Raw genomic sequence first — 12,358 nt, forward strand, 5'->3', positions numbered from 1 at the left:
AACGTAATGCTGAAGTTGTTCAGGTAACTGAGGGTAGTACAACTCCCACCCAGGGACGTTTAAACACAGGTGTGGAAAGATATAAAGGGAAAAATAAAACAATGAGGCTAATGGAAGAAGAAGCAGGAGAATGTCTTTGTGACTCAGGATGGCGAAAGGTTTCTTAAACAAGACCCAAATATACAAAACTTCAATCACTAAGATGTATACTTTAAATATCTTACAATTTTGTTTGTCAATTATACCTCAATAAAGCAGAAATTTTCTTAAAAATGAAGAAAAAAAAAGGTGTGGGAGGTACAGGGGCACAAAAGACAATGCTGATGGATGTGAAACATTCTACAATACAGGATACAGGCCCACACCACAAACAACCCCCTCACCCCCCCACGGCCAAGGGCACTCCTCCAGGAATCTTGGCATCCCACTTACCACTATGCTTAGCTTAATCTTCAGGAAAGAGTGTATGAGTGTGCACGCGTGTGCACACACCAAGGTCTTCAAAGGCCCCGAGTCCAAATGATGACATGTAGCAAGAGACTAGGATAGGCACTGACTGTCCTGTCAAACACCTGTCAAATACCTAAGATTCACATGTACCCACCTTATAACACAGAATCAAGTCCCTGCTCCAAACGAATCAGCATGTCAGAAAACTGCCTGTTGCCATTGGGTCTGAAATACCGTTGACGTTGTCATTGTATTCCCACCTAGGGGCTCTGTTAAGGGAGTGTTGTTACGGGAGTATAAAAAGCAAATGGAGAGACAGGTAGAAAAGGAAGTAGCATCAGTAAGGATTTCTAAAAAATAACTGCATGGATAAAAACAGGAGAAGGAAATCAGAAATAGTTGAAAGCAAGAAAAAAAGGGAACAATGCTGGAGAGAGTCATGGGAATTCAAGACCAGTAGGGACTAGAGTAACTGGAGTAACATGGAGACTTCCTCTCTGGCAGGGACTGTCTGATTCATTCTGGAACACAAAGGTGAGCACGGTGCCTGGCATATTGTAAGTGCTCAATAAATGCTTATTAAAACGATGGATGCACCCAACAGATGAATGGATAAAGAAGATGTGGTACATGTATACGATGGAATACTACTCAGCCATGAAAAAGAATGAAATAATGCCATTTGCAGCAACATGGATGGACCAGAGAGATTACAATACTCAGTGAAGTCAGAAAAAGAAAGACAAATACCATATGGTATCGTTTGTACATGGAATCTAAAATGTGACACAAATGAACCTATTTACGAAACAGAAACAGACTCACAGACATAGAGAACGGAGCTGTGGTTGCCAGGGGGGAGGGGGTGGGGGGAGGGTCGGAGTGGGAGGTTGGGATTAGCAGATGTAAGCTTTTATATATAGGATGGATAAACAACAAGGTCCTACTGTATAGCTCAGGGAATTATATTCAATATCTTATGATAAACCATAATGGAAAAGAACATAAAAAAATGTACATATATATATATAACTGAATCACCTGCTGTACAGCGGAAATGAACACAACACTGTAAACCAACTATACTTCAATAAAAAAATTAAAATGATGAATGCATGGGTGGCAACGAAACTTAGAGATCTGGTTCTCCTGTGTCATACATCACGCACCTGGGAAGCAGAAAGAATTTCATCCATCAAACCTCACACCGTGATGCGCGGGTGATGGGAACCAATAGAACGGAAACTAAACTGAGGCCTCCTATGAACTAATACAGGCTTTTTGCACTGCTGTGGGGATGCCTCCCAAAGGGATTATCACCATTGTTCAATAAAAGAGGAAGGAAGTTAATTACGAATTTCAAGCTTAGAAATTCACAGGCAAAAGTGGCTGAAGAGAAATAACCATACTCAGAGAGAGGCAAGAATAAACTAGAAAGAAGACGACCTTGGAGAGAAACAAAAAATGCAAATGCATGTTTAACTGGGATCCTGATAACATAATTAATAAGATGAATCAAAGATAAATGATTAGGGCTTCCCTGGTGGCGCAGTGGTTGAGAGTCCGCCTGCCGATGCAGGGGACACGGGTTCGTGCCCCGGTCCGGGAAGATCCCACATGCCATGGAGCGGCTGGGCCCGTGAGCCATGGCCGCTGAGCCTGCGCGTCCGGAGCCTGTGCTCCGCAACGGGAGAGGCCACAGCAGTGAGAGGCCGGCGAACCGCAAAAAAAAAAAAAAAAAAAAAAAAAAAAAAAAAAAAAAGATAAATGATTAGAGATGTGAAGGCTCAGCTCACAGAAAAACCCGAGAAAAAAAGATTTTGTAATTTTAGGAAGAAGTTTCCCTTCAAAAGGTTCATATTATACATATATTCAATCTAAACAAACAAAAATTTCCACTCAGAGAGGCAGACACAATTAAGATATTCCCCATATAACAATCTAAGTTCCTTCACGTACAGAACCTGCAAGGGTCATCTGGTTCCCAAACAAATAGCTCGGGTCTCATTTACCAAAAACTCTATCACGATTCTGGCCCCAAGACAGCCAAGTTGTCCACCAAGCAAATTTTAGTCAAAGCTCAGGGGAAGAAGAGACATTTGGTGTGTCTACAGAATGGGCTCTCTAACCATCCCTTTAGGTTCTAGGGACCTAGGACCGGTGATGTCAGGTCACTGGAAGATTCCATATTTAAACTCAATTAGCCCAAGCCCTTCCTAATTCACTTCCATGGCATTATACGTTAACATAAGGTTTCTTACCATTTGGAGGAACTTAGACTCCTTCAAAAATCTGCTGAGTAACTGGATCTTTGTGTGGAAAAAGTGTACAAAATCACAGATATGAAATCTGTGCACAGTTTCACAGGCTACCCATGAACTCCTGCTTTCATCCGCTCACTTTTTTTCTCAAAGGTGGTTGGTAACAGCCATGTGTGCTTTTGCATTTGCTATAAATCTGTTCATGAGGACTTCCCATTACACTCTCAAAAAAATCATCTTTAAGAATTTAACACCACTCCACATTCTTGAAAACTTCGGGCTTTAAGCTACTTTTGAGGAAAACAGACGACGCTTCACCTATCTTTTTTGCTCTGCCTTCTAGGAAGTTCATGATCACATCATATTCTCAACCAAAATAATTAACACTCATCATTAGCATTTTCTTGTCTCGACTTTTCCATTTTATCTGTTAATTTTGTTGTTTCCATCTTTGATATATACTTATATATATTCCAGGCCTCCATTTCTTCCCCCCCTCCAAAAATAAGACAGATTTTATTCCCCTGTTCTCATTTTTCTTGAAAATTTTATCTAAATATAGCTAATAAATGTGGAAAGGGAGTGACTGCCTATATATGCAGAACCTGTAAGGCACACAATCTCTTAACCAAAAGCTTCTCCTTAAAGTGACTTATGAAAGATGTTTCACCAGTGGACTTAAGAGTTAAAAAAACGAATACCTCACTAAAGGGCATCATACTTCCTTTTACTGGCTATCAGGAGGTAGTCCAAAGATAAGGGCAGGATTGTGTGGGTGTGGTCTTTCTAACCTAAAGCAAAAGGTAGGTACTAGCCCCAAACCATAACTGAAAAGTTACGCCACTTCAACTTTATCACCCTTAAAAACTGTCCCTTGGGACTTCCCTGGCGGCCCAGTGGTTGGGACTTCACCTTCCAACGCAGGGGGTTCGGGTTCAATCCCTGGTCCGGGAGCTAAGATCCCACATGGCTCTTGGCCAAAAAACCAGAACATAAAACAGAAGCAGTACGAATTCAATAAAGACTTAAAAAAAAAAAAACCTGCCCCTTATCTGCCTTCCACTTCCTCCTTACTCACTGAAAGGCAAATAAATGAGTTTAAGCTGGACACAGACAGCCATCACTCCCAGAAAAAAACAGCACTTGACACCCACACTGAGAATCTCTTTACGCATTTCACAGACCCTACACAGATTCCTGACAGCTCACTGGGCCACTGGCCCCGCCAGCTTTTTGAGCTACATCTGCAGTATCTTTTCTACTTGGGCAGCTCGCGTAAACTGGGAAAATTCATTAACATGCTAATGATACTCTATTTAAAATTCCAGCCCTGATTATTCTGTGATTAAATCTCTCCCCTTGACGTCTGCTTCCTTTATATCTGAGTTATAGTACGAAATCAACAATATTAATAAAGTACAATACACATTACCAACTTATCCACAAGGGATGGAAAAACAGTTATGTAAATCTCGGGGTTGTCTTTTTTTCCTGAAAAGCAGATGTAGCAAACTGTAAAAAAAGTGACTGATTTTTTTTCATCCCACTAGTTCTGTCTGCTGCCACCCCAATCTGAATATCCAACTCAAGCATCTTCCATGAAAGACAATCAAACTTATCACTGCTCTCATTAAATTGGAAAATGAATTTTAAACTTTTTTTTTTTTTTTAAAAGAAGATCCAAGGTCTGGGTCTGTGATTCAAACTAAGGGAAGAAAGGACTAATGTTTCATTTTAACATCTGGCCCCAGTAAATGAACAAATATTTGTGGTCTATTTAACTATTTTTAATGACATCGTGCTGGGTACTGCCAACGACGCAAATGAAACCTAAAGACAGTGTTTTCACCTCGATGGACTTACAGTCAGGCCAGAGACCACAGGATGTAATGACATGGTAAGTGATCAGCAGAGCAAGTTCATCTGTGATGAGGCATTACACACACTCTTCCCATCATTAAGAATCCTCTGAATGAGACAGACTGTGCCCTAAGACTGCAAATCTCCCCTCCCGCTATAGAAACAGAACCCCTGAACACACACATGGCTGGGTCAGCCAACTTGGAGCCAGTGTCACAGAGCCTGGGTCCCTGACCGTCAAGGAGTGACTTGTTCATCCCTGAATTGCCTTTTGCTCCCAAATGCTGCATTCTGCAATCACTGCTGGAAGTCAAAATCTGTTTTTGCGAACACTACACAGCGCTCATTTTTTGAATAGTCTTATTTTAAAACGTTTTATCTAAGATTAAAAAGAGTCAGCTCACGGTAATACATGCAGAAGCGTACTACGTCTTTGTATTTGCTCTATGTTTAAACTCGAGCACAGAGCTCCCTCCAGATTTTTAACTCTCAAAATGCAACAAATGAGAGAATATGGTCTCTGGTCTAGTCTGATTACTATCGATGGGTAAAAGCTTCATGTTACCAAGGAATTCTTTCTCTCTTTCTTGCTTTGTCTCTCACACTATCTCCAACCCAAGATTATTAATTTGGTTCACCCAAAGCCAAGTCACCTCAGATTGCTTAAAAATTAGCTTCGGCCTAAAGCAGAGGGAAAAGGGTAGCTGATCCAGCAAAATCCAAGTATAAAACATAAAGAACGCCTTCACCACAGTAATGAGCCATCTGCAATTTAGACTCATCCATGGTAACAATCTCGCGTTCCATTTGTTTATGTTTTATTCATCATTTTGAAAATACTTAGTGAAGTGACAATGATGAGATTCGAAAAATACTTTACAGCTCTTTTTTTTTAAAAAAAAGAGATATTAATGGCTTTCAAGAGCTCAACTGTTCAAATGAAAATATTGTTGCATCCTATTATATATAGGATGGATAAAAAAAGGTTCTACGGTGTAGCGCAGGGAACTATATTAAATATCCTGACAAACCATAATGGAAAAGAATATGAAAAAGAACATATATATATATATATATATATATATATATGAATAACTGAGTCACTTTACTGTACAGCAAAAATTAACACAACATTGTAAGTCAACTACACTTCAATAAAATTTTTTAAAAAAAGAAAATATTGCTGAACTAAATTTGTCCAAACTGGTTCACATCTTTATTCTTAGATATAAATTTCCCATTTTGCACCAAAAGACTTGGGATGACAAGGTGAGACATTTCATAGTTATCATTTTTTATTATTTTAAAAATTTATAGCAAAAATTCATTTAAAATATACAAGGTTAGTCCTATAATAATGTAATAAACTACACTGTCACATCTTAGAGGAATGTGTTGTCATTTCTCAGGACTATAGTTATATATTAAGGCTCAAATGCAGTCTCTAGTTACATATTTGGCAAAAACAAAGCTTTGACCTACAAAAGTGAAAAAAAGATAAGGCGTTCTGAGTTGTTGAACCAACTTGAGGGTGTCCACGGCTAAGAAGACACGATAATGCTTGACCATCCCATCTTTCATTCAAATAACTGTGAAGAAACCTCTCTCTACAAAATTTAGTAAGTCTTTAAAACTAAATTTATTCATAGTGAAATGACACACCTATTTCCGCTAGCTGATTTCATATTTATTTATTTGGTTTTAAATACTAATCTTCATTTACTTCAATTTGTGGAATATTTTCAAATAGCCCTATTTCAAATCTGGCTAACTAATATCTCTATTCTTTTCTTATTTCTTTTTAAACAAGCATACTTTGTAAATACAGTCCTTTATTTGTATATATGCCTTTCACTTTCCTAGTAAATACTTATTTAGGGAAATGATTTACTCTGCATGAACTTTGCCTTCCAACAACCTCTAGTTCCCAGGGGACGTGCAAGGGTGTGTGTGCGCGCACACACACACACACACACACAATCTCAGGATCTTGATAAATTACCTCACTTAATTTGTACCACTTAACCAGCCTATGAGATGGAAAATACTCTTCTCATTTTACTGATGAAGAAACAGGTTCCAGCATCTAACATACTTTAAATCTAAATTTTCTTCCTATGATTTCATTCTGTATATTAGAAATTGAATCATCAGAAATTCTTCACTGTGTGTGTGTTTTGGGGGGGGTTTTTTAAGAAATAGGTTTGGCTTTATCAATTCGGACTGAACCACCATCTTCTGAAAGTATTCCTCAGAGTGAAGCCTCAAGGGGACCTTCTTTACAGTTAACAACGGGACAGGAAAAGACCACACGAATACTTTAACTCCCCCAACAAACAGACACTTTGGCCAAGACAGCACCGGTATCTTCGGCATCATTCTTCCTGGGGAAAGCAGGTCTCAGAAAAGCCCACCCAGAGAAGAGGCACTTCCTGGTCTTTTCTCAGTTTTCCCAGAGCCAGCCTGCTTTCATCTGCGACTGTGCAAACCAGAAGGCCGAGGCAAGGAACAAAAGGGAGATAATTGTCAAACAGAGAAAATTCTCAAGAACTGTGCCAAGGGGGAGATGGCTCTGAACGATCACAAGGCCATTAGCAAGTCCAGGGTAGAGGAGGGGGCAAAGACAGAAAATGAAAAGGCATCTCATGCGATAGCCAAACAAAAGCTGACAAGAAATTCTGCCGCATTGGCCGAGGCTCCTGCCAAAACTGTCCTCCAGGAAAAGGGCTGTGTGTCTCCAGGACACCCTTCCCAGTGACGCTCACATAAAGCAGTACAATAAATAGCACACAGACACGAGACACCCGTGTGACCACTCACCATAGGCAGTTCTCCCCTGGTCCAGTTCTCTCCTGAGGCTACTGTAATCTTCTTTAACACTTGCCAATTTCTGGACGTTCCTGGAACTCAGCACCAACAGTTTGTGGAGAAGTCCCTCCAGCCCTTCCCTCTCGGATGTTAATGATCTAATCTCCTCCGTGAGCTCCTTGGCTGTACAGAAATGGTTTCCTGCGGAAAGGGAGGGAAAACAAGCGTTGCCGCATCCCTACCTATGGAAGGTGCAGCGAGCGTGCACTAACGGTGTGGGGAAAGGGGGATGAACTTTGCAGCTACATCCAACTGCATTCACGTCTTCTGTGGAGGAATCTGGAAACACACTGACTGTCCTCCTTAAGCTGAAAAAACCACCAGTCCCTTTAGCAACTTATTATATTCTGTTTTAGGGGGGTGCATTGGCTAATTCACGTCCTTCTGAAACATGACGACACAAAAATATCACAGTGAAACCCAGGGCAGCCACATGGCATCATTCCATACAAACGTCCAAACGTCAAAGAGGTGAAAGATTCCAGTAGGGTGGAAAGGGACCGGGCCTTGGAGTCAAACTAGACCTAAATTCAAATCCCCAATTCAAATCCCGGTTACACAAACTGCATGACCTTGAGCAAAGAAATCAGCATATGGGATTTCAGGGCAAACTTCTTATAAAATATGATTGTGCATTACAGGTGGCTACAAGAATAAATGTGAAATTCTGTAAAGCTCTGAACATTGAATTTATTAGCAGGGTTGCAAGAATCAAGGTCAATATACAGAAATCAATTGTATTTCTAAGTATCAGCAGCAAATAATTGGAAGGTGAATTTTTTTTAATATCATGTATAAGATATTTTAAAACTCAAAACACTTAGGGGTAAATTTAAAGAAATATGTGCAAAACCTCTACACAGAAAACCATTTTAAAACTTCTGAGAGAAACTAAAGGAGACTTAAATAATTAGAAAGATATACGGTATACACATACATTGGAAAACTGAATACTGTTAAGGTTTTCATTTTCCTCAAAATGACCTATTGATTCAATACAATTCTAATCAAAACCTCATGTGGGTCTTTTGTAGAAACTGACAAGCTTATTCTAAAATGGTAAAAGAAAATGCAAAGGCCTAGCTAAAGCAAAACAATCCTTAAAAGGGAGAACAGAGTTAGAGGACATTTGCTACTTGATTTCAAACTAACACTGAAGCTACAGTAAATGCAGACAGAATGGCACTGGTGTACAAACAGACAAACAGATCAATGGAAGAGAACAGACAGTTCAGAAGTAGACCCACCCTCACACAGTTAAGTAATTTCCAACCAAAGTGCCCAAGCGAGTCAATGAGGAAAACAAAAGACTTTCAACAGATGGTACGGGAACAACTAGCTACCTATATGGGGGAAACATTAACCTTGATACATACCTCAAATCATACACAGAATTTAATTAGAGATGGATCACAGACCTAAACGTACAAGTGAAAACTATAAAGCTTCTAGAAGAACATATAGGAGAATATCTTTCTAACTTTGGAGTCAGAAAAACTTTAGATAAGACACAGAATATACTAATTACAAGAGAAAAAATGAATAAATGGGCTTCATCAAAATTATAAACATCTACTCCTCAAAAAATACCATTAAGAAAATGAATAGGCAAGCCACAGACTGGGAGACAATATTTACAATGCATACATCTGATGAAGGACTTGAGTCCTGCAACTCAACAGTTAAAACACAAATAGCCCTATTGAAAAGTAGGCAAATGACACCACAGGCACATTACAAAGATATATAACTGGGGCCGAAAAGCGTATGAAAAATGTTGATGATCATTAGTTGCCAGAAAAATGCACATTAAAGCCGTAGGGATTCCACTACAAAACCATTCAAGTGGCTCAGATTAACTGGACTGAAACTGCCTGGTTGACAAGCACGAAGAGTTACCAGAACCCTCCCGTGTGACGGGAGCATGAAATGTACAAGCACTTTGAGACAGGTTCTGTCCATTTCTCATAAAGTTAACGTACACCTATCCTTTGATTCAACAATTCCACTGCTAGGTATTTACCCAAGAGAAATTGTTGCAGGAAGAGGGACCCCTTCCAGGGCCCGAGAGCGGGCTCTTGTCTAACACTCAGAAATGAATTGTCCGAGCAGACAGACGTGCTGACAAAGCGAGAGACTCCATTGGGAAGGGGCGCCCGGGCGCAGAGCAGCGGCGCAAGGGAACCCAGGAGGACTGCTCTGCCACGTGGCTCGCAGTCTCGGGCTTTATGGTGATGCGGTTAGTTTCCGGGTTGCCTCTGGTCCATCATCTTGATTGGCCCACATCCGGTCTGACTCGGGGTCCTTCCTCGTGACGCGCGCATCTCTCAGCCAAGATGGATACCGGCACAAAGGGTTCTGGGAGGTTGGCGGGACATATGGGCTGGTGTCTCCGCCCTCCTTTTGGCCCCTCCCGAATTCTTCTGGTCAGTTTTCAACGGCAGTCCCTTAACGGGAACTCCTACTGTGAGATAACTCACAGTATTATTATCGTGCCTGGCCAAGAGAGGCAGTTTCGGTCAACAGTTCCCTAATAAAAATGAAACATGCAATCAACAAATACTTGACTCAAATGTTCACAGTTGCTTTACTCATTGTCCCAAACTGGAAACAACCTAAATGTCCATCTAGAGGAGAAGGTAGAAACAGTGGTACGTCGGAACTACCCAGCAAGGAAAAGGCACAAACTCTACATACACGCAGTGACGTGGGAGTATCTCAAGAAAAAGACACAAAAGAAGGCATACGACGGGATTCCGTTGATATTAACTTCTGGAACAGGCAAAACTAATCCATGGTAGAAGACGTCAGAACAGAGGCCATCTGGGCAAAGGGAGATGATGACTGGGAACAGGTACAAGCGTGATGTTTCTGGGGTGATGATAACACAGGTGTCAAAATTCATGGAACTGTACCCTTAACATCTGTGCATTTCACTGAATGTAAATCATACCTCAATAAAAAAGGAAAACTGTATTAGGGAATATTTAAGTATGAAAATGATACCATAATTAATAAACATATCCCATTAATAAGCACTCCATAAACAACAGTTACTGTTATTAGAGGGCTCCATTATATTTCCTAAGAGTTTATTATAACCATAATCATGATAACAGCTACTAACTTTCTCTCCTTCAAATCTCACCACAACCCTTGGTGATAATACACTCTATGTTATCTATTCCAAGATGCACTTTTTCTTTTACATTTTAACATCTCTGAAACGGATGTGTCTTACAATTACTGTTATCTAGGAGGTGGTCTGGATGAAGTTGCTATTACGTGATTGTCATTCTTGGTGGCCTGACTGAGCATCTATATCCCCCTGCTGTTTCAATGTACAAACCATTTAAGGACACTTTGAGTCCTGTTACCTTCTGTTGAGATGGATTTGTAAGATTAGGAAAGCACCAGCATTTAAAACTTGAAGAATGGTGTTAGCAGCTTGGCAGAAAATCCTACAGAAAACAGTAGTTCGTTCCTGGAGAAAAAGAAAAAAAGTTGCATCACCAGTCGCCTCACTGATGCAGAGGATGATACTGTGTGGAGAAACAGGAGGCTTGACTTGAGTCGAACTGTGTTTTAGGCCAGACTAAGTATGAAACATCTTAGGGAAACCTTAATCCATTCATTTTCCTTTTTAAAAGAGTGATATGTGATTTTTTCAAAAGCTTAACTACATCTAAAAGAGCTATTTCAATAAGTATAAAATAAAAACTCTAAGCCACAGAAAGCACTGTATCATTGTTTAATTGACAGCAATTTTTCCTTCTTAGTAGTATATAAAATAATGGCTCATTTTATGGTCACTAAAATACACATTGTTATCTCTACGGTGGAGAAAACTGAAATCTAGAGAATTACATATCTTGCTGAAGCTTCCATAGCAATAAAAGGCAGGGCAACTTTCCAACTCAAACATAGCTCCAAAATCCCTCCTCTTAAGTATTAAACTGTGCTGTTTATTTCTTTATTCTTATTATTTCATAGGCAGATTTCAATATGGTATCAGTGTGGGAAAGATTACACAATTTTGTCCCACTTTAAGGGCATTCTGCACACCCAGCCCATGCCATTTCTGTTACTGAAATCCACAGTTTCAGATTCCATGATTGCATAAATATCTTTTGAGACTATTTATTGTCTCTCACTATGTGGGCACATACGGAAAGGGACAAGGCACCGGCCCTGCTCTCCAGGAAGTTACATTGAATAAAGGGGATAAGATGTACAGTAAAAAAAAAAATAGGCAAATATGCTCTAGGAGGGCTCAGAGAAGAGTGATCATTCCAGAAGGGGAGACAGAGGCAGGTTCACCAGCAAAGAACGTAAGGTTCCCAAAAGGCGAAATGGGAACCTTGTTAAGCAAAGGGCGTTGTCTTGCGGGGGGTGGCGCTAGCAGAAGAGAGGCACGTGACCAAAGACGGGCCAAGACGTTGACAAGAGGGCTCCAAATGCCAAGGCGATGGGTTTGGACCCATTTAGGAGAAACGAAGTCCTGATAAGGAGAGCAGACTGGATGCCACAAACTTTGAGCCGTCAATGGAAACACAACGGAAACGTTTCTGGATCCGTGATTTCTACGTGAACAATGACCGGTGGGGGCCGTTGCGAGTGGAGCCCCCTATGAAGGGCCACAGAGAAGCCGTGGGGAGACTGCGGGAGGAGCCCGCAGCCCCGGAAGTGTGACGGCCTCTGGACAGAACTGCGTGAGCACCCGCGGGGCCTTCAAGTTCCCTTCTCGGCCTGGGCTGAGGGAGCTCCCACCTTTCTGCTGGGCCGTATTTTCAAGCCAGAGGGTTAGCAACATGGTGGGGTGAGCACCGAGACTGCCCCAGAGACACCAGGCAGGAGATGCCAAGTGTGCAACTTCCTCTTGAGAACAATTCAGAGAGAAAAGACCTCCCAAAACAAAC

General features: G+C 40.8%; 1 protein-coding gene across 1 annotated transcript in view; it reads right to left on the reverse strand.

Annotated features, from left to right (window-relative positions):
* The window catches only part of DISC1 (DISC1 scaffold protein), a gene marked incomplete at both ends in the record, with an annotated part of 349,074 nt that overhangs the window by 187,407 nt on the left and 149,309 nt on the right, over positions 1 to 12,358 (reverse strand). The window contains one exon of the mRNA XM_082854973.1: positions 7,392 to 7,580. Within this exon, the coding sequence (XP_082711099.1) occupies positions 7,392 to 7,580 (189 nt within the window). The remainder of the gene's footprint in view (positions 1 to 7,391; positions 7,581 to 12,358) is intronic.

Source organism: Leucopleurus acutus (assembly GCF_964270905.1).
Source record: "Leucopleurus acutus genome assembly, chromosome: 14".
Classification (NCBI taxonomy): Eukaryota; Metazoa; Chordata; class Mammalia; order Artiodactyla; family Delphinidae; genus Leucopleurus; species Leucopleurus acutus.